The sequence below is a fragment of the Hyperolius riggenbachi genome, chromosome 1 (assembly GCF_040937935.1).
Source record: "Hyperolius riggenbachi isolate aHypRig1 chromosome 1, aHypRig1.pri, whole genome shotgun sequence".
In the NCBI taxonomy this organism is placed as follows: domain Eukaryota; kingdom Metazoa; phylum Chordata; class Amphibia; order Anura; family Hyperoliidae; genus Hyperolius; species Hyperolius riggenbachi.
Window position 1 is genome coordinate 517,234,723 of NC_090646.1, and position 20,810 is coordinate 517,255,532.

Consider the following 20,810-nt stretch of genomic DNA (forward strand, 5'->3'; position numbering starts at 1 on the left):
TGCGATACCATACGGCGGCTATATTCTGCATATTACCGTACATATCATCCTCACCCCAATATATCCTCACACTCTGACTTTGGGGCACTGGGTTTTTAAGGGTTCTTTTGTTGTTATTCTGTCTCTAACAGCTACAGTAAACCAACCATTACAATTATAGACTGCTCATATCTTGGTCAGAGGCAAACAAGAAAAATCAGCAGGGGATCAAATATTTAAGTCCCTCACTGTATAGAGTGGGGTAAATTTATAAAAACAAACAAACAAGCAAAAAAAACAGTGTAACAAAAACTGGAGGAGAACTGCTGCAAAAATGGAGCAGATGTACAGATCAAGGATTCTAATTGGCTGCTTTGAACAACTGCTTAACTTTTGCGCTTGTTTTGCTCCAATTCTCCTTAAAGAGTACCTAAGGTGGGATTTAATTATGTTAGTGGGGCACAGAGGCTGGTTGTGCACACTAACACCAGCCTCTGTTGCCCCATGGTGTGCCTCCAGGACCCCCCTGCGCGCTGCTATCCCCTCTGCAGTGCTAGCAACACGCAGCGTGTTGCCAGCACAATGTTTACCTATGCCGTGTCTGTTAGCGCCGCTCCCCCGCCTCCTCTGTATCGGCGCTACCCGCCTGCGTCCCTTCCCTCCTGCTGATTGGAGGGAAGGGACGCAGGCGGGTAGCACCGATACAGAGAAGGCGGGGGAGCGGCGCTGACTGACACCGCATAGGTAAACATTGTGCTGGCGACACGCTGTGTGTCGCTAGCACTGCGGAGGGTATAGCAGCGTGCAGGGGGGTCCTGGAGGCACACCATGGGGCAACAGAGGCTGGTGTTAGTGTGCACAACCAGCCTCTGTGCCCTACTAACATAATTAAATCTCACCTCGGGTTCTCTTTAAACTGGCTTTAATAAATCTTCCCCAGTGTTTACAATCACTGATTTCACTTGGATACAACCTTTCCTATTTTCTAATGGGTTTCGCTTAGTGTCATCTCTTTCTTGCATAATCTTGCCAGCAAATTATGAGAAGAAGGACTTGAAAAGTAATACAAGATAGGATTTAGCATGCTGTAGAAGTAAGTGAAGCATATAGCAAGATAGAATCCAAGATTTGAGCCCCTAAACTCTGCACAATCTTCATATTTCATAGATTTTAAAACAATTATTATGATTCGGATTGTTGCAGCCGGCAGATAACAAACTACAAACACAACAGCAATTATTATAAGGAACCTCATTGCTCTCCCTACTTTTCCATTTGTATCGATGGCATTGTTTTTTAAGTGTACAGCAATGCATACAGTGCAGTAACAGATAGTTAGCAGGGACAAAATGGACAGGGAGACATAGAACGTATCTTGCCAGGAAGTTGAGGCTTGTGGGCAAATGGCAAAACTTTCACATTGTGTTACATTGTTTAGTTTGAATAAATGCGGACCTGTTAAGATGTAAGAATGCAGTGAAAAGACACACAGCCACACCATAATACATAAAGAACCTGCTTGCCATACAGTAATGTTATTGACTTTGAGAAATGGGAACAAAATCCGGAAGTAGCGATCTAGAGCAATAAGAGATAAGACCATCATGCTAGAAGCTCTGGCAGAAGCCGTGACATAAAGCAATAGTCTACATGGGATGTCACCAAATTTCCAGTCTTCATGATGAAGGTAATAATCTGCACGAAAAAACACACAGATGAGAACAACAAAGTCAGCTAAAGTGACGCTTAGCAAATATACTGAATTTGGCTTCCAGGATTTGAACTCAAGGCAGACCATCCACAGTCCAATAATATTACCACCTAGTCCAAGAATGAATTCCAAGTACAAGAAGGGTGGAAGGACAACATCTAAGATGGGTTCCTCAAAAACACAGCAACTGCTGTTCATTGTATCTGCAGCTTCAGTTTCTTCAGACTTGAACGTTAACTTTCACAGATGATCACATGCAAAGAATAAGATACTCTTATATAGAGCGTCTGATTCTTGGTGCCACAAACACCTTCCACTAAGATTAGGCAAAATGTGCATTATCCTTTAGATGCACGTTTAAAACATAAATTGCCCGTGCCACAAACACCTTCCTCTAATATAGTCAAAATGTGCATTATCCTTTAGATCCTTTCAATGCAGGTATAAAACATACATTGCCAGTGCCACAAACACCTTCCTCTAAGATTAGTCAAAATGTGCATTATCCTTTAGATCCTTCAGATGCACGTATAAAACATACATTGCCAGTGTTAATCGTCATAATGTTTTCTGTGTCTTGTTGCGTGTAGTCGTTAAGCTGCAGTTTATATTGATGTAAAATAGAATAGGAGTCATTTTGCATGTTTACACTCACCATTTTCATACTGGTAAAGGCAAATAAACATGGTCTGTTCAGCTCTGTAAATTATAATCTGCAGAAATAGGTTACCACATCAGTATTGACATCACCGAGCTGGATGTAGTTGCTAATAAAGCTGAACATTTTTTTCTGGGCCAGTGTCTCCATTAGTAGAACAAAAATTATAGGGGATAAGGGGCAGCCTTGGCGTGTGCCGTTAGTGATGTTAAAAGAGTCTGATAAGAACCCAGCTGTGTTTACTCTTGCTGACGACATACAGTACAGAGAGAGTATTGCTGTAAGTATTGGTCCCTGTAGTCCAAATTTAAGAAGAGTAGCCTCTAAATAACCCCAATGTACTCTGTCGAATGCCTTCTCAGCATCCAAAGTAAGGAGCAGAGAAGGCTTTCGACAGAGCTTGGTATGTCTCAAAATATCCAACATGCATCTTGTTCCGTCAGGGGCCTGTCTACCTCTAGTAAACCGCACCTGGTCAGGTAGCAGAAGATCTGAAGTAATTACCATTAGTCGATTTGCGATTAACCATTTCAGCCGCCCAGACGTGATCCTCTCGTCCAGGCGGTTGCTCTGCTGCGGTGCCGCGCTTCGGGGCGTGCCCCCGTTCCCCCGTGCTGTCCCCGGTATCCCTGGGATCGGTGAACAGGAACATGGTTCCTGATCACCGATCCGTATCTCCAGCAGAAAAACCGAAGCTCTCTTACTAGATTTGCTTTCTGCAAAAAAAAGTTTCCCCATCCTCCTGGTGCTTCCGGTGATCGAGAAGCACAAGGAGAAAAAAAACATAGTTACCTATGGGAACTTTTTAAATATGCATGTGAAGGGGGTATACTACGAAAATGTTTTAAATTATAAGCTTGTAAATAGTGATGGACGCAAAACGGAAAAAATGCACCTTTATTTCCAAATAAAATATTGCCACCATACATTGTGATAGGGACAAAATTTAAATGGTGTCATAACCGAGACAAACGGGCAAATAAAATACATAGGATTTAATTATGGTAGTGTGGATTATTTTAAAGCTATAATGGACGTAAACTGAGAAATAATGAATTTTTTCCATGTTTTGCTTATTAATCCTGTTAAAATCCATTTATAAAAAAATAATTCTTAGCAAAATGTACCACCCAAAGAAAGCCTAATTAGTGGTGGAAAAAAAAACAAGATATAGATCAATACATTGTGTTAAGTAGTGATAAAGTTATTAGCGAATGAATGGGAGGTGAAAAATCCCAGCGGGCTTAACCTGTATTGGTTCCTGGACGTAGAAACTACGTCCAGGAACCATGCGCGCTACCGCGCGCTCCCGCGGCCGATTGCCCGTGGGCACGTGCACTCCCGGCCGCGGATTCGGTAGCCACGGAATCAATGTATCGGGCTATGGTGCCCGATCACTGATTCCTCTCCCCCGCTGAAAAAGCGACAGCTTCTCTCGGAAGCTGTGCTTTTTCTGGCCGTTGCCTCCCCTCTGCGTCACTCTAAGCGTGTGTTACGCTTAGAGTGACGTCATGTTAACAAACTCATGTCCGCCATCTTGTGGCCAAAAAGTAAAACTACAACTACAAGTAAAAAAAATTAAAAACCACACACAATTACATTATAAAACTATACTTTACATCCCACCCTCCCAAAAATACCCAAATAAAATGTTTAATATATAAAAAAAAACATTACAATAAAAAAAAACATGTAAATATTTACCTAAGGGTCTAAACTTTTTAAATATCAATGTAAAGATGAAATATTTCTATATTTTTTTTTATTTTAAACTTGTAAATAGTGATAGATGCAAAACGGAAAAAAATGCACCTTTATTTCCAGATAAAATATTGTCGCCATACATTGTGATAGGGACATAATTTTAACGGTGTAATAACCGGGACATATGGGCAAATACAATACGTGAGTTTTAATTATGGAGGCATGTATTATTTTAAAACTATAATGGCTGAAAACTGAGAAATAATGAATTTTTCCGTTTTTTTCTTATTCTTCCTGTTAAAATGCATTTACAGTAAAGTGGCTCTTAGCAAAATGTACCCCCAAAGAAAGCCTAATTGGTGGCGGAAAAAACAAGATATAGATCAGTTCATTGTGATAAGTAGTGATAAAGTTACAGGCTAATGAATGGGAGGTGAACATTTCTCAAGTGAAAACGACGGAACGCGAATGGGTTAAATGGTTAATTTAGCATATAATTTGATGTCAGAATTTAATAGGGAGATAGGGCGATAATTGGCAGGACTTTTAGAGTCTTGTCAAACACCCGTGCGATTTTTGCCTTTTTCATGATTGCTAACTCAGTAAAGGAGCAGCCTTTAAAGCATTGCTATCATATAAATCCGGCATAGCGGGGTCTGAACCCTCTATAACAGTAATTATAGATTGACAAAATACCTTGAAATGAATCAGAGCACTTAGTATATGATTGTATATAAAAAAAATGTATTTGCTTATCTTACAGCATATATACAAAATATAATTCCAAGTAGTGTTTCCTTCTAACGGTATTCCATCTCATCAAGGCTTTAGAGCCAAGCGATCATCAATCTTCTAAGTACATTCAAAAAAGAATATAACAGTTGTGTTATGTAGAATAAGATCAAAAGTAGTCTCATCTGTATTAATAGCTGTGTATATAGTAGCTGTGTAAAACTTGTAGTAATCTTCTTAAAGAAATAGCATAAAAAATAGCTTCTAAAAAAACTTCTTGCTAACATCTTAACAAAACTTAATGCTGAAAAATGAATAAAGTAAATCACCAGAATTACTCCTTCTCTGTCGTCTCTTCAGCATCTACAACCACGTGTGGGAAGGTAGCTTCTGCCTCGTGTGTCTTCTCAGGAGATTAATAGGCTAGTGCAAATTATGAGCTTTCAGCTCCTACTTTTATAGTGATTGGATGCAATATGGCTGCCTAATCTGGACTTTCCCTAAATCCCAGGTTCTGATTGGCTGAAACTTCCGTGCGTCAATGCTTTATCATGTTTTGAATACCTAAGTCATAATATTATTGTTTATAAATTCCTTATTACCTTATCTTGTGGGAATTAACGTCATTCGGGAATGTTCATAAATTCTGACATTTGATATTGGGTCATATTTCACGCAGTTAATTAAAAATGGATGTCACCAGCCATCTTGTCTGCTGGTTAACTTATTTGCCCCAGACATTGGGACTTTCAAACATTAAACAATGTCATTCATGACGCAATTCTGATAAGGTGTCCTTCTGCTAATTAGTTTGGAATGTGTCTGTTCTTTCGCCGACATAATATTGGTCAGGTTGACACTGTAACACTGTAAAGAGCAATTTAAGGCTTATTGAAACATACAGGGCTTCAAATATACTTATTTATATCAAGCTTATTATATAATTCTTCTTAAAACAATTAATCATACAATATATAATTGTATATTAAAACTTAATAATGTTCTATTATGAACAAATATATTTAATAATTTCAACTGGCAGATGTCACTATTAAATCATGTAAATAACAAGCTGTATTAATAATATTAATTTTATAAGACTATGAAACCGCCAGGTGACATAATTGTCCTAAATACGGGACAATAGAAAAAACCTTGTAAACTTTTATTGACATTCCAAAGGACAATCATAGTCAAAACAACTTTGTGGAACACAGCTAATGTGTTTTGAAACTGTCACTGCAGAATCCAGCATTTAAATGTATTTCAAAGTATTACATTGTATTATATAGGGTTTAACAATAATTATTACTTTCTTTGGCAGGACTGTGTTAATTATTAATATTTAGATTAATAATATTTATATGTAATAATTGAGAAAATGTATATATATGACTGCTGCAGTAATGTGAATTTTAAACTTCTTCTTTTCAGTCTTCACACAGTACGCTTATCTATAACCTTGACATTTGAAAGATGCTTTGTAACATAAACAAAAATGTTTTAGCTTCTTGTAACTAGAATAATCTTATAAGCTTCACAGCCTGGAATATGCTGAGATGTCTCAAAGCAATATTTTAAAGAAGCACCCCAACTTTACAGTTTTCAATGAAATTTTGCATAGAACATTAAAACATACACATATGACAGCTTTTCCTGCATACATAAACCGCTAGAATTCTGACAGTCTCTCCCAGGTTTGAGTATTACAGAGATAGTCACCTCTAGGAATTCTTTAGGTATTGGAGTGCCTGACATGAAGGAGTTGAATAAGATGGTTAGGACCGGGGCTAGGGTGTGGGAAAATTTGGTACAATATTCATTTGAAAAACCGTCAGGGCCAGGGGCTTTATTGCGTTTAGCTGTTTTGATTGTTTTAAGAATTTCTGGTTCTGTGAAAGGTTTATTTAGGGTATCTAATTGGTCTCCTTTAACTGTGGGTAGGTTTACTTCAGAAAGATAGCTATTGATTAGTTCACAGGTTAATTTTTTTTAAGATAGCCAAACTAGCCAGCTGCCTGAGTAGATACATCTGTGATGAAAAGGATGACCTGTTTGACAGAAAAATGAGGAATTAACTGAGCCATAATGCCAATGCCCCAAAATTTGGATTGGAATTGACCAATATTTGTGAAAATGTAGATCAGGAAGGTTTGATTTTTTTCAACCCTTCACTATTCGTGGTTGCTTTTTAAAGCAGATGGCTAGGAAATAGTGGAACATTTTAAAATGGAATTTTTCAGGATATAGAAGCCATGCCATCAAATGAAAACTACTAGCTGACAATCAGTCTGGAGCTGTTCTAATTAGCTACCAATTAAATGATTGGCAGCAGTGACATAACTACAATTCATGGGGCCCCCAGCAAAACTTTGATGCCCCACCACCCAATGCTCACACCCCTTCCCATACCCTCCCGTGGTGCCCTTCACAACCTTAGGGTCCGTCTCACAATGCTCATAAAATAAGTGTGGCCATCCGGATCTTTACATCCATAACATATGTACCCACAAAAACACCTGATCTGAAATATAGTCCCCTGTATCAGAGGAAAGGAAGGATAGTAGTTGGAGCCGCCCTCAGCTTTGGGCCCCTCTGTGATCACGGGGGCCACTCCCCTCTAGTTATGCCCCTGATTGGCAGTTAATGGCTGTTCACAAAAATAACTTCCATTTCCTGGGTCAGTGGAGATTTTTGTATGAGGAAAGCTTTCTTATACAACAGTGTGATGACAAATGATTTTGTGTTCCTTATGTTCTGTGCTTTTGGAGACCAAGAACATGTCTGTTAATTGGGGTCTGTATTTGGTATTTCCAGACCCTAGCACTACATACCATCTGATGTTTGTAGTATAAAATCAAATGGATCAACATTTTTGTGTCCTCTTACTTTTCAATAATGTCTGAAAACATTTTAAACACATCTTTAAGTGAAAGGAATATAGATGGTTACACTACCGACCCTTTTTCAGAAATGCTAATATAGACCATTTTCACTCGTGCAGGACATTTGAATTGTGCTGAGTATTAGGCACAAAGTGTAAAGCAGTAAACTTGTTTTTTGCAGTGCATTGTGGGAAATTATATGAAATTACTCATATTTTCTGATTTTTTTAGTTGTCTTTATTTTCAAAAGAGTTTTCTCCAAGAATGTTTTATAAAGATATTTGATCCGATTGATCAAATGAACTCCTACTAAAGTTATAGTAGAAACAAGGTTCTTTCCTAGAAATATTGTCCAAAGTTGTGCTTTTTTATTGGGAAAGATAGAACCTTCTTTTGGTATGATATTTTAACTAAATTAGCATTTTATTTCATATTTTTTTTATCCTGAGAAAATTTAACTAAAATGATATTTCTTCAATTTAAATTGAACTTTTTCCAGCTGTCATATTTATTAGGCGTATTTAGTGCTACACGTATCTTCCCATTTGCCCCCATTTTTTATATAGGACACACAAAAATAAATGCTTTTTTCTACAAATTATTTTAGTGTATGTTTTTATATTCTAACATATTTTATATTTGGTGTATTTTAATAAAGGCATTGAATTTAATTACTGCACATTCCGGGTCAAAATGATTTAACCAGACCTAAATAAAATGTAACGTGTAATGACGCACAATAAGACACATACATTTACCAGATGTCCCTTTATCACAATGTCAAATGAATTACAAAGTCCATCTACAGATAACCCTTCAGATACAGACAAATAGATTACAGATTGTTATAGTTTTTTCAATAGTTTACTTCATATTGACAAACCAGCCATAAAACACAAAAAGCAACACAATTAAGCAATAGTTAATCACTTAGTTCAACGATTGGCTCATCATCAATAAATAAATTCTTATTTGTTTAGACACATTTAAGATATAAATGAAAAACAGTCTACCAGTCATTATATAAAAGCTAACTCAAGCAGTCCAGAGTAACATCTATCATTTTACTTTATTCTTCACATATTGATTAACTCTGCTTTCCATTGTCTCAAAACTATTTCAAACGATTATTAAGAAATAGCTAACCTCAATATACTATAAATAAAAAGGGAGGAGCCCCATCACCCCCATGCCAAGGCAATGCCGCTTTGCACCTCTGCCAACTACCAAATGTTAGTGGCATTCTTTAGGTTGATCAATGGTAAAGAAAGATGATGAATACATTGAGTTTCTGATGTTCTTAAATATTCTATCTGAAGTGTCTAATGCCCATATGCAATTAACTTTTTCACCTGAGTTTTCTCCTAAGAGGTGAATTTTCACCTTCTATTTAAAATAATTTTCCAGCACTTTGCAATAGAAAAGGTACCAAAAAGTAGATGAAAAAGTAGTATCAAAATTATTTTGAGTATTTATTGCTTGCTGGTGGTTTAAAAGGCATTTTATTAGCACGTTTAAAAATATCACCTAGGAGAAAACTCAGGAGAAAAATGTAATTGCATATGGGCCCAAGGTCCATATGCATTTCATTTTTTCACCTTAGTTGTCTCCTAGGAGATAATTTTCATCTTCTTTGTAAACTAAATTTTCAGCATTTTACAACTGAAAAAGTACCTAAAAGTTGGTGAAAAAGTACTATTAAGTTTATAGTTAGTATTTTCTTGCTTGTTGGTGACTTAAAAGGCATTTTATGACAAGTTGTAAAAAATATCACCTAGGAGAAAACTCAGGAGAAAAAGTGAATTGCATATTGTCTCGGGGGCCATATGCAATTCCCCTTTTCACCTGGGTGTTCTCCTAAGTGGTATTTTAAAACTTGTCAATAAAATGCCCTTTAAACCACCAGCAAGCAAAAAACTTAAAATAAATTTGAAAGTACTTTTTACCTACTTTTCTCCTAGGAGAAAATGCAGGTGAAAAAGTGTCCAAAAGGGCCCATGGCTCATATGCAATTCAGTTTTTCACCTGAGTTTTCTCCCAGGAGATATTTTTTTTAATCTTTGATTTAGGCCTCTTTCACAGTGGGACGTTGCGTTTGATGCGATGTTTAAGTCACACAACGTGCCCCTAACGCAGCGCATGTAGGTTATGAAATTGGACGTTATTTTGCACTGCGTTATGTGTGTCTTGGTGCGCCATTTTTGACGCATACTGATGGAACGAAAATGGCGCATGCGTTACATTTAAAAAAACAAACAAAAAACATTACTGAGCATGTGCTACACACATAACGCAGCAGATACATTGCTAAACGCACAGCATGCAGCACTTTTTAATAACGCTACACGTTACTCACTAACGCAATGTGTGCACTGTGACTGTCGCACAGACTTTGCATTGCTGTGCGTTACTCTGTGTTAAAGTATTTTATAACGTGCGACTTTAACGTCGCACTGTGAAAGTAAAGTAACTTTCCAACACGTTTTAACTAAAAAAGTACCAAAAAGTACATGGAAAAAGAGCTATAAAAATTATTTTGAGTAGTTTCTTACTTTCTGGTGGCCTAAAAGGCATTTTATTGACAAATTTTAAAATATCACCCAGGAGAAAACTCAGGAGAAAAAGTGAATATGCAATTCACTTTTTCTCCTGAGTTTTCTCCTGGGTGATATTTTTAAATTTGTCATTAAAATGCATTTGAGACATCAGAAAGCAAGAAAATGCTCAAAATAATTTTGATAGTAGTTTTTAATTTACCTTTTGTTACTTTTTTTTAGCTGAAAACTGTTGGAAAGTTATTTTAATTTGAAGATGAAAATTTATCTCCTAGGAGAAAACTCAGGTGAAAAAGTGAATTGCATATGGCCCCAAGACCCATATGCAATTCTCTTTTTTACCTGAGTTTTCTCCTAGGTGATCATTTTTCATCTTCGATTTTAAATAACTTTCCAGCTCTTTTCGACTTAAAAAGTACCAAAAAGTAGGTGAAAAAGTTCTATCAAAATGATTTTGAGCATGGTCTTGCTTTCTGGTGGCTTAAAAGGCATTTTATTGACAAGTTTACAAATATCACCTAGGAGAAAACTCAGGTGAAAAAGTGAATTGCATATGGGCCCAAGGCCCATATGCAATTCACTTTCTCTCCATAGTTTTCTCCTAGGTGATATTTTTAAACTTGTCAATAAAATGCCTTTTAAGCCACCAGAAAGCAAGAAAATACTCAAAATAATTTTGATAGTACTTTTTCACCTACTTTATGGTACTTTTTTAGTTGAAAAGTGCTGTAAAGTTATTTAAAATTGAAGATGAAAAATTATCTCCTGGGAGAAAACTCAGGTGAAAAAGAGAATTGCATATGGGCCCAAGTGTCTTAAAAATTGGTTGGATTTTGGTGTTACTTCTGTCTTCAAGTACAATGATCTGACAGAGTTCAAAGCTGCAACTCATAATGGTTGAAGCTGTAGCAGCTTTTCCATGTCTGGGCATGGTAGCTCTAGCTCCACAAATAAAAACAAATCTTTATTTATCTTCTTTAGCAAACCAACAATCTGAAATTCCATCATTTATCTAAAAAACAAAGGCCTGGCAAACTCATGATTTGCAGGTTTGGTGTTGTGGTTTGATGTAAGAATCTTAAAGCGGAACTGTAAATAATTTTTAAATACACTGTTTCATTTACCTGGGGCTTCTTCAAGCCCCCAGCAGCCGTCCTGTCCCGCGCCGGTTCTCCACGAGCCTCCGTTCACCCGCCACCAGCTACTTTCGGTTTCGCTGCCGGGCCACTGCGCCTGCGACTCTGGCCACGCGTATCCTTTCTTCGTGTTCCCCGCTATTGCAAAGGGGAACGCGAAGAAAAGATACACTTGGCAGGGCTGCACTGGCCTCAACTTACAAGTCAAGGTACAGAACGGTGCGGCGGCGGGAGAACGGAGGCTCGTGGAGGACCGGCGCGGGACAGGACGGCTGCTGGGGGCTTACAGAAGCCCCAGGTAAGTGAAACAGAGTATTTAAAAAGTATTTACAGTTCCGCTTTAACCAGCGAGACAAAGCCCATCGTGGTGGAATTTCTTGCTTATCCATAATAAGGATCTTTGGGCTTCCATAGTAGCAGATGTTTAAAATTTCACATTTCCAAGACATGTACAATAAAACGTGAGGATTTATATACAATAATGAAATATATCAGCGCAATCATTGACTTATATGGGCATTCAGGACCTAGCCTTAGCCTGGATCTCCTCCTACCTCTCCAACCGCTCCTTCACAACATTTTTCAATGGCTCCTCATCCACTCCTACACCCCTCTCAGTTGGTGTTCCTCAAGGCTCCGTCCTAGGACCACTCCTGTTCTCACTCTATACTGCCTCAATTGGCAAAATCATCTCCTCCATGGGTTTCAATTATCACCTGTATGCCGACGACACCCAGATATATCTCCACACCCCAGATCTCTCCTCCTCTACCATGGACAAAGTCTCTGCCTGCCTCACATCCATTTCCTCCTGGATGGCTGCCAGGTACCTGAAGCTTAATTTGGACAAGACTGAGCTTCTAATATTCCCACCCCGCACAGCTGCACCTCTCCCAGATCTGCATGTCACTATTGAAAATACTACTATCCACCCTACCTCCCAAGCCCGCTGTCTAGGCGTTACTCTGGACTCTGAACTTTCCTTTACAGCCCACATCCAAGGTATTGTCAGATCCTGCAACTTCCACCTCCGCAACATCTCCAAGATCCGCTCCTACCTGTCCCCTGACACCACTAAACTCCTCATCCATGCCCTTGTCATCTCCCGCCTAGACTACTGCAATTCTCTTTTATCTGGCCTTCCCTCTAACCGTACTGACCCACTTAAATTGGTAATGAATGCGGCAGCCAGACTGATACATTCTTCTCACCGCAGCACCTCTACAACTCCGCTCTGTAAAGCATTACACTGGCTCCCCATCAGCTTTAGGATCAATTTCAAAATCCTGTGCTTGGCCTACAAATCAGTGCACAAGACCTGCCCGACCTACATCTCTGAACTGGTCCACAGGCACATACCAGCCGGCCCCCTCCGATCCTCCAATGACCTGCGCCTAGTCGTACCACGCATAACTCAGTCACACGCACAATTGCAGGACTTCACCAGAGCTGCCCCTACTCTCTGGAACTCTCTTCCACCAGCCGTCAGACTCGCCCCCACCTTTAATACCTTCAAACAAGCTCTGAAGACTCACCTCTTCACGCTCGCATACCCCCCTACACCAGCATCAAAATATGTTCTGTTAGACCCCCTCTCAAAAGACGCACCTATTGTCTCCACCCAACCCTTTAGATTGTAAGCCTCTGGCAGGGCCATCCTCCCTAATGTATCCAGCTTGATTATGCAATCTTACTCACAACCACCCTTCTTGTATACTCGAACAGTCTCTATCTAAACCTATGACACTATATTGTTATCAAATCATTTGCATGATCTTGTTTTGTTGTGAGTTTCCGTATGTTCTACCTGTATGTTAACCCATTTATCTATTGTGCAGCGCTGCGTAATATGTTGGCGCTTTATAAATACAATAAATAATAATAAATAATAATAATTATATTAACCACTTGAGGACTTGAGGACTATATTAACCACTTGAGGATCAGATCGCCCCCCCTTTTTCCCCACTATGGGGATGATGTGCAGGGGGGGTCTGATCGCTCCTGCCTGCCTGGGTGTTGCGGGGGGGGGGGGGGCACCTTGAAAGCCCCCCTCCGCGGCGAAATTCCCCCCTCCCTCTCCTCCCTCTCACCCCTGGTGATCGGGACTGCACAGGACGCTATCCGTCCTGTGCAGCCTGTGACAGGCTGTCCTCTGTCACATGGCGGCGATCCCCGGCCGCTGATTGGCCGGGGATCGCCGATCTGCTACAGCAACGCAGTTCAATGTAAACAAAGGAGACAAACGTCTCCTGCATTTACATTTAGTCTGCGAGCCGCGATCAGCAGGCTATTCATGGAGACCCGCTCCGTGATCTAACAGGAAATGGACGCTCGCGCGAGCGGCCTTTCCTGATTAATTAGGGAGGCACCTGGCGACGCAGATGTGCGTCGCTGGTCCTCCAGCTACCACTTTGCCGCCGCACGGTATGAGTGTGCGGTCAGCAAGTAGTTAAAATAAATAATAATATATTTGAGTTCTTGATACAATAAGCTGCCAAAGTCCAACACTCCAGTGTAGTGTCCTCCAAATATACAGCATGTAACCTTCAGCGCTAATCTCAAAACTCCTCCACCAGAAAACACCATAAAACTAGGTGCGCTTATCAGACTATATCAGACCTTAATTACAGGGTCTGAAATAAGGCATCACACGACCAGCGGCCAGTATCTTCCCTGCTGGCCCTCTTTTCCAGTTATGGTGTCCACACTTGCTCGGATAGTTTTATCCACAGTAGTTCCACAATGCATATGTAAAAAGATTATATACTCATCTAAGCGTATCAATCTTATAAAATTTATTTTCAAACTTGCTTAAAAACATTAATAAAAGACCACTCACATTAGGGCCCTTATGACAGGGACCCAGAGCAAAGTACAGCGTGATAAATAACACAGGACGCCGTCCAACCAAATGTCCGCCTCACCCGACTGGTTTCACTGTTACGTTTCCTAAGGGGCCCCTGTAATTCCTTGGACCCTGTAATTAAGGTCTGATACAGGCTGGTAAGCGCACCTAGTTTTCTGGTGGAGGAGTTTTGAGATTAGCGCTGAAGGTTACATGCTGTAAACGTGAGGATTTACCTTTACAAAAGATTCATTGGATAACTGTTATAAGTTAAAATGGACAGTTTTCCTTTTAGTTATTTCCCAAAGTTATTACCTAAAGTTAATTGTTATTGTGAAGGAACCTGTCTGTTATCTGCATACTGCAGCCTTATGATTAACACAGTTTTATCTTTTATGCTGTATTTCTTTTTCTTATAACGGAGGTACTTGGCTAAGCAAGCGCTCATCCCAAAGCTCCACAATATCACTGTTCAATGGTACAATCACATTTGCATTTCATAAATCAAAACTTTTTTTTAAAAGTCAAATCTCATCTTGCAGACTTATTTGGGGCTTGTTGCTATTACAAAAACCATGGATGAGTATTATTGCTTTTATATAAAAATCACTTTGTGAGATATCTGCCCTCCACCCCTCCAAAAATAAACACATTTCTGATTTGTGTGTCCTTATTGAACCTTGATGAGAGGTGTGGGGACAGCTAAATACAGCAGATATTTCTAAAGCACTAGTGTTAGCACTATAACAACATTTAAAATAAAAGAATACATAAATGTATTTTTTTATGAATACTAACAAAAATAATATTGTGCTGTTATCCAAAGGGATTTAGGAAATACAAAGCTCAAAGTTTATAGAAAATCACTAAAATCACACACTCATCTCACTCTCCTTTAATACCACTTATTTGGTGGTATTAATCTAATTCATTTATTAACCTCTTAATCTGGTTGAACTCGATGGACGTATGTCTTTTTTCAACCCAAATAACTATGTAACTATGTAACCCTATTATGTGAAATGCAAGAGATGAGAAATTAACCTGTTGGCAAGTGCTGCTTTCAGACGAAGGCAACGTTCACACTTATGCAAGCAAACAGATAGGCTGATACAGCACTTAACCTTTGTTTTAATGCATTGTGCTGTTCATAAATCCAATCATATCAAACTTGCTGTAACTTCCATCATCAATTACGGGTGGGTGCCATGGAGAAGACACATGGCCTTGTCATTTGTTTTGCCTACCACTTTTTCTTGGACCAAAGTTAGTGCGTCTTCTCCTTCACACCCACCAGCACTCGATAATGGTATGTACAGCATGTTTTATATGATGGTATTCATGTACAGTACACTGCAATAAAACAAAGGTTAAATCCTGGTACCCTATCTGTTTGCTTGTACAACCACTCCATATACTGAGATACAGAGCACATCATCCTAAGCCCTGTAAGCCAATTAGCCCCACTACTTCTATACTGTGCACTGACATCCAAGCAGGGGCGTAGCAATAGCCATAGCAGCCTTAGCAGTTGCTATGGGGCCCTGAAGCATAGGGGGCTGAGTGGGTACTTAATGTATTCACCATTAACTTTTTTGTGTGTTTCTCCACCCCCTGATGTTGTCTCAATTCCCATGAACTACGTGTAGTTTTGTTTGCATAATAATGTAAATTGCCCATTTAACTCGTATCTGTAGGGTAAGGGCACCTGGGCAGGTGGCATTGCTTAAGAGTACCTCCATCTGAAGGCCCATAAAAGTTTTGCTATGGAGCCCATGATCTCTAGCTACGGTAAGCCACTGCACCCAAGTGACTGCCACTTTCTTAGCACCGGTTTCCACTATGCCAGCGTGCATCTTGCAGGATGAACTCAGCACTTGCAGTGATGTGAGTACGCATCCAAATCCCTGTAACCGTGCCATCCAATGCCAACTGCAGCATGCCATCTGAATTGCACCAGCTTGCATTTCAGATGGCATGCCGCAAAATGTGGACGTCAAAAGTATTGACATAATGGGCAGCTTTTCCTCACTCAAATGATGTGTGTGGAAACGCTGTGGATTCTGCACCAATGGAAATAGGCGCTTACACTTATCCATTTGAATTCGACATGCAATTTTCCACATTTTTACACATTTCCAGTTCTGCATTTTGACAGAACTGACAGGTTTTGGACTAGTCCATCTCCTCACGGGTGATTCATAAGGTAGCCACACACCATACAATTAAAAGATCCAATTTTTCAATAATTCGATAATTTTGATAGGTTGTCCCAAAAAATCGAGAGCTATTCTTTGTTTTCATTGAGAAATCCATACAAAATTCCCCATTTTTTTCGATTTATAGAGATTGGACATGCTGGAAATTTCAGACCAACTTTATCGACATTTGTATGGTGTGTGATGGATTGTCAATTTTTTCTGAGCTTTTAATTATTTTATTCATGATTGGGGAAACATTTAACATAGGTGTACATTGGTCAGATTTTTAAATTGTTACAAGTCAGAAAAATGGATTGCTATTCTTGAATTGAACAGATATTTTAAAAAATTGTATGGTGTGCGGCCACCTTAAATTTAAAAAAATTGACAGGAACTGTACACCAAGTCAATGAAATTTTTATCTCCATAAATCGAAAAAAAAAACCCCGGGAAATTCGTTTCAGATTTATTAATCGAAAACAAAGAAAAGCTCTTGATTTTTTTGGGACATCCGATCGAAATTATGGAATTGGTGAAAACTTTGATCTTTTAATTGTATGGTGTGTGGTCACCTTTACAGTTTACTTTGTTTAAAAAAAAAAACGTTTCCTGAACAGCAGTTTAACTGCCCAAATAGTAAGATACCAGCCAGCCTCCCTAATTACTTGCACACTATTTTGGCAGTTAGACTTTGCAACTGCCGTTCAGGGGATGCTTTCGAAAACCCTGAGAATCTCCCATGAGGAGATGGACTAGTCTAAAACCTATTGGTTTTGTTATATTTTAACTGCTCACTTTTAGAGGTCCTTTAAATGAGCATCACACATCGAAAAAAGCACCTCTGCAGTGAATATGCAGAGTAAAAAAAGAACACAAAATGCACAAAAAATAAAAACGCAGGTCAAATGTGATGCTATTGAAATACATAAGATGTGTAACAAACACATAGGCCCATATGCAATTAGCTCTTTCACCTGAGTTTTCTCCTAGGAGATATTTTTAAACTTGTCAATAAAATGCATTTTAAACCACCAACTGGCAAGAAAATACTCAAAATAATTAAAATAGTAATTTTTCACCTACTTTTTGGTCATTGTTTAATTGCAGAGTGCTCAAAACTTACGGTATTTTAAACTGAAGATGAAAAATTATCTCCTAGGAGAAAACTCAGGTGAATAAGCTAATTGCATAAGGACTATAATTGCAATGCTGCAAGACACACACTACTTCTAATAAGTGTGAATGGAGCTAAAGTGAAATGAAAATGTACTTCTTCAATTTTCGTCCCTCTAGACAGCATAGATGGCATGAATGTGGAGAGAATATGGTATTAGACTATTACACTTCTAGCACTTGTAAATAATCATTGGACTTAGTATTCTCATTTTTCTGAATAAGTTGCAACAGTGAGGCTGCTTGTTAATGGGTTTCTACATAAATTCGCCAGCAATTTGTGGGAAGATGGACTTGAAAAGTAATATAAAATCGGGTTGAGCATGCTGTAAAAGTATGTGAAGCAGACAGCAAAACTAAATCCAAGATTAGCACCCCTGAACTCTGCACAGTCCCTATATTTCATGGAAATTAATACAATTATTGTGATTCGAATGATGGCACCTGGCAGATAGCAGAGTATGAATACAACAGCAAGTACTATAAGGAACCTCATTGCTCTCCCTACCTTTCCATTTAAATCAATGGCATTGTTCTTTAAGTGTTTAGCAATGCTTACTGTGCTACAACAGATAGTTAGCAGGGAGTAAGTGCATAGGGAGAGGTAGAATATGTCTTGCCAGGAAGTTGCTGCTTGTGGGCAAATTGTAAAACTTTCACATAGTGTTGCATTAGGCAGTTGCAGAAACCGTGGAGATGTTAAGATGTAAGTGTGAATTGTAAGCAAACATAGCCACAGAGTAATACATATGCAAGCAGCTTGCTTCACAGTAATGCTATTAACTTTATGGAATGGGAACAAAATATGGAAGAAACGATTCAGAGCAATAAGAGATAAGAAGAGCATGCTTGAAGCTCTGGCAACAGAAGTGACAAACAGTAATAGTCTACAAGGCATATCGCCATATACCCAGTCCTGATTACGAAGGTAATAATCTGCACGGAAAAACACACACAAAAGAACAACGAAGTCAGCTAAAGTCAGACTAAGCAGATATACAGAGTTTGGTTTCCAAGACTTGAACTCCAGGCAAACCATCCACAGTGCAAGAATATTACCAACTATCCCAAGAATGAACTCCAAAAAGATAAAAGGAGGAAGAACAGCATATAAAATAGGCTCCCCAAACGCACAGCAACTGCTGTTCATTGTGTAGGCAGCTTCGGTTCCTTCAGATCTCAGCCTTCCAAAGATAATTACATGTAAAGACTTAGAACCTCTAATATAGTGAATCAGAATCTTAGGGTCAGAAAAGTCTGTTCTCAATGACGGCCAAAAATAGATATCATCCTTTTGAGTTTTATATGTAAAGCACAACACACTGACATAATCTCGATAATGTTTTCTGTGTCAGGTTGCGTGCAGTGGTCAGACTGCAGGTTATGCTGATGGAAGATACTAAGGAAGACCTTTTTTGCATTTTTACACACACAATTTTCATACTCAATATGGCAACCAAAGATTGTTGGTTCAGCTTAGTAAAATATAATCTACAGCATTAGGATACCATTTTAGAACTGAACTTGATTACTCAAAAAACTGCCAGTTCTATCCCAATAAGGCCTGGAACCCACTAGCAGCACTTTTTTTTAGCACATGTGATTTGTAAAACGCTTGCTAATGTAATGCTGTAGGTCAGATTTAGAAAATCACATCCCTCAAGTGGGATCACACCCATAGCATTACTTAGCAAGAGTTTTTCAAATTTTCAATATTTATAATTAGACAGATGCTTTAGACTGTTGCTTGGAGTCAACTCTATACCCCTACATCTTAGTAGTTTCCTTGTGAAGAAGTAGATAACACAGAAGGGTACAGGTGGAACTCGAAAAATCTTTCGAAAGTCCATTTATTTTGGTAAATCAACTTAAAGGGTGAAACTAATATATGAAATAGGAAACCTTTGCAGTTGCTTTGAATTAATTAGCTGATTAGAGTCTGACACTTTATCTCCACTCAGCACATCTAGGCAGCATCACATTATCCCCACCCAGTACCCTGGACCGCATCACATTATCCCCACCCAGCACCCCTGGCCAGTGTCCCATTATCTCCACCCAGCACCCCTGGCCAGTGTCCCATTATCTCCACTCAGCATCCCCAGCCAGCATTACGTTATCCTTACTTAGCACACCCAGGCAGCATCACATTATCTCCACCCAGCCCCTCTGATCAGCTTCATATTATCCTCACCCAGTATCACATTATCCCCACCCTGCACCCCCAGCCAGCATCATATTATCCCCACTCAGCACACCCAGGTAGCATCACACTATCCCCACCCAGAACCCCTGGCCAGCATTACATTATCCCCATTCAGCACACTGAGGCAGCATTACATTATCCCCACCCAGCACCCCCGGCCAGAGTCACATTATTTCCACTAAGCATCACATTATCCCCACCCAGCACCCCCGGCCAGAGTCACATTATCCCCACCCAGCACTCCCCGCCAGCATCACATTATTTCCACTAAGCATCACATTATCCCCACCCAGCACCCCCGCCCAGTATCCCACCCATTTTCCCCACCCAGCACTCCCTGCCAGCATCACATTATTTCCACTAAGCATCACATTATCCCCACCCTGCACCCCCGACCAGAGTCACATTTTCCCCACCCAGCACTCCCTGCCAGCATCACATTATTTCCACTCAACATCACATTATCCCCACCCAGCACCCCCGCCCAGTATCCCACCCATTTTCCCATTACCCGACCCCAGAATCACATTACCCCCACTCAGCACACCCAAGCAGTATCACATTATCCCCAACCAGAACCCACAGCCAGCATCTCATTATGCATACTTAGTACACCCAGGCAGCATTACATTATCCCCACCCAGCATCACACTATCCCCAGTCAGGAGCGCTGGCCAGCATCACATTATCCCTAACCAGCATTCCTGGCCAGAATCACATTATCTCCACTTAACACCCCCAGCCAGCATCACATTATCCCCACCCAGCACCCCTGACCAGCATCACATTATCAATGGTGGTAGGGGTGATGCAGCACCCTATAGGAAAAAGGCACAGGAGACACAAACGGGAGCCCAGTAGTGCAATATGTTTAAAAATCACAATGAGAAGAAATGAATAAAAGCACTACTCACAAAGGAGGGTTGCTGGGGGCAACCAACCACAGGAAGCAGGTGGAGACAATAAACCCGACTCCACTCGGGGTGGTCCTAGCCAGGACCGGACGAATGGTCGCTCTCTTA

The 20,810-nt window shown here is 39.7% G+C and overlaps 2 protein-coding genes across 2 annotated transcripts; both read right to left on the reverse strand.

The window, feature by feature from the left end:
- Positions 1 to 964: 964 nt before the first annotated feature.
- LOC137533894 (hydroxycarboxylic acid receptor 3-like) lies at positions 965 to 1,888 on the reverse strand. Its single transcript, XM_068255233.1, has one exon. The coding sequence runs from the start codon at positions 1,886 to 1,888 to the stop codon at positions 965 to 967; it is 924 nt and encodes a 307-aa protein (XP_068111334.1).
- Positions 1,889 to 17,790: 15,902 nt separating this feature from the next.
- On the reverse strand, positions 17,791 to 18,732 carry LOC137533970 (hydroxycarboxylic acid receptor 2-like). Its single transcript, XM_068255330.1, has one exon. The coding sequence runs from the start codon at positions 18,730 to 18,732 to the stop codon at positions 17,791 to 17,793; it is 942 nt and encodes a 313-aa protein (XP_068111431.1).
- Positions 18,733 to 20,810: the final 2,078 nt, after the last annotated feature.

Bases quoted from the DNA above. Each gene is read 5' to 3' on its own strand.
- LOC137533894 (XM_068255233.1), bottom strand. From the start codon at position 1,888: ATGAACAGCAGTTGCTGTGTTTTTGAGGAACCCATCTTAGATGTTGTC.
- LOC137533970 (XM_068255330.1), bottom strand. From the start codon at position 18,732: ATGAACAGCAGTTGCTGTGCGTTTGGGGAGCCTATTTTATATGCTGTT.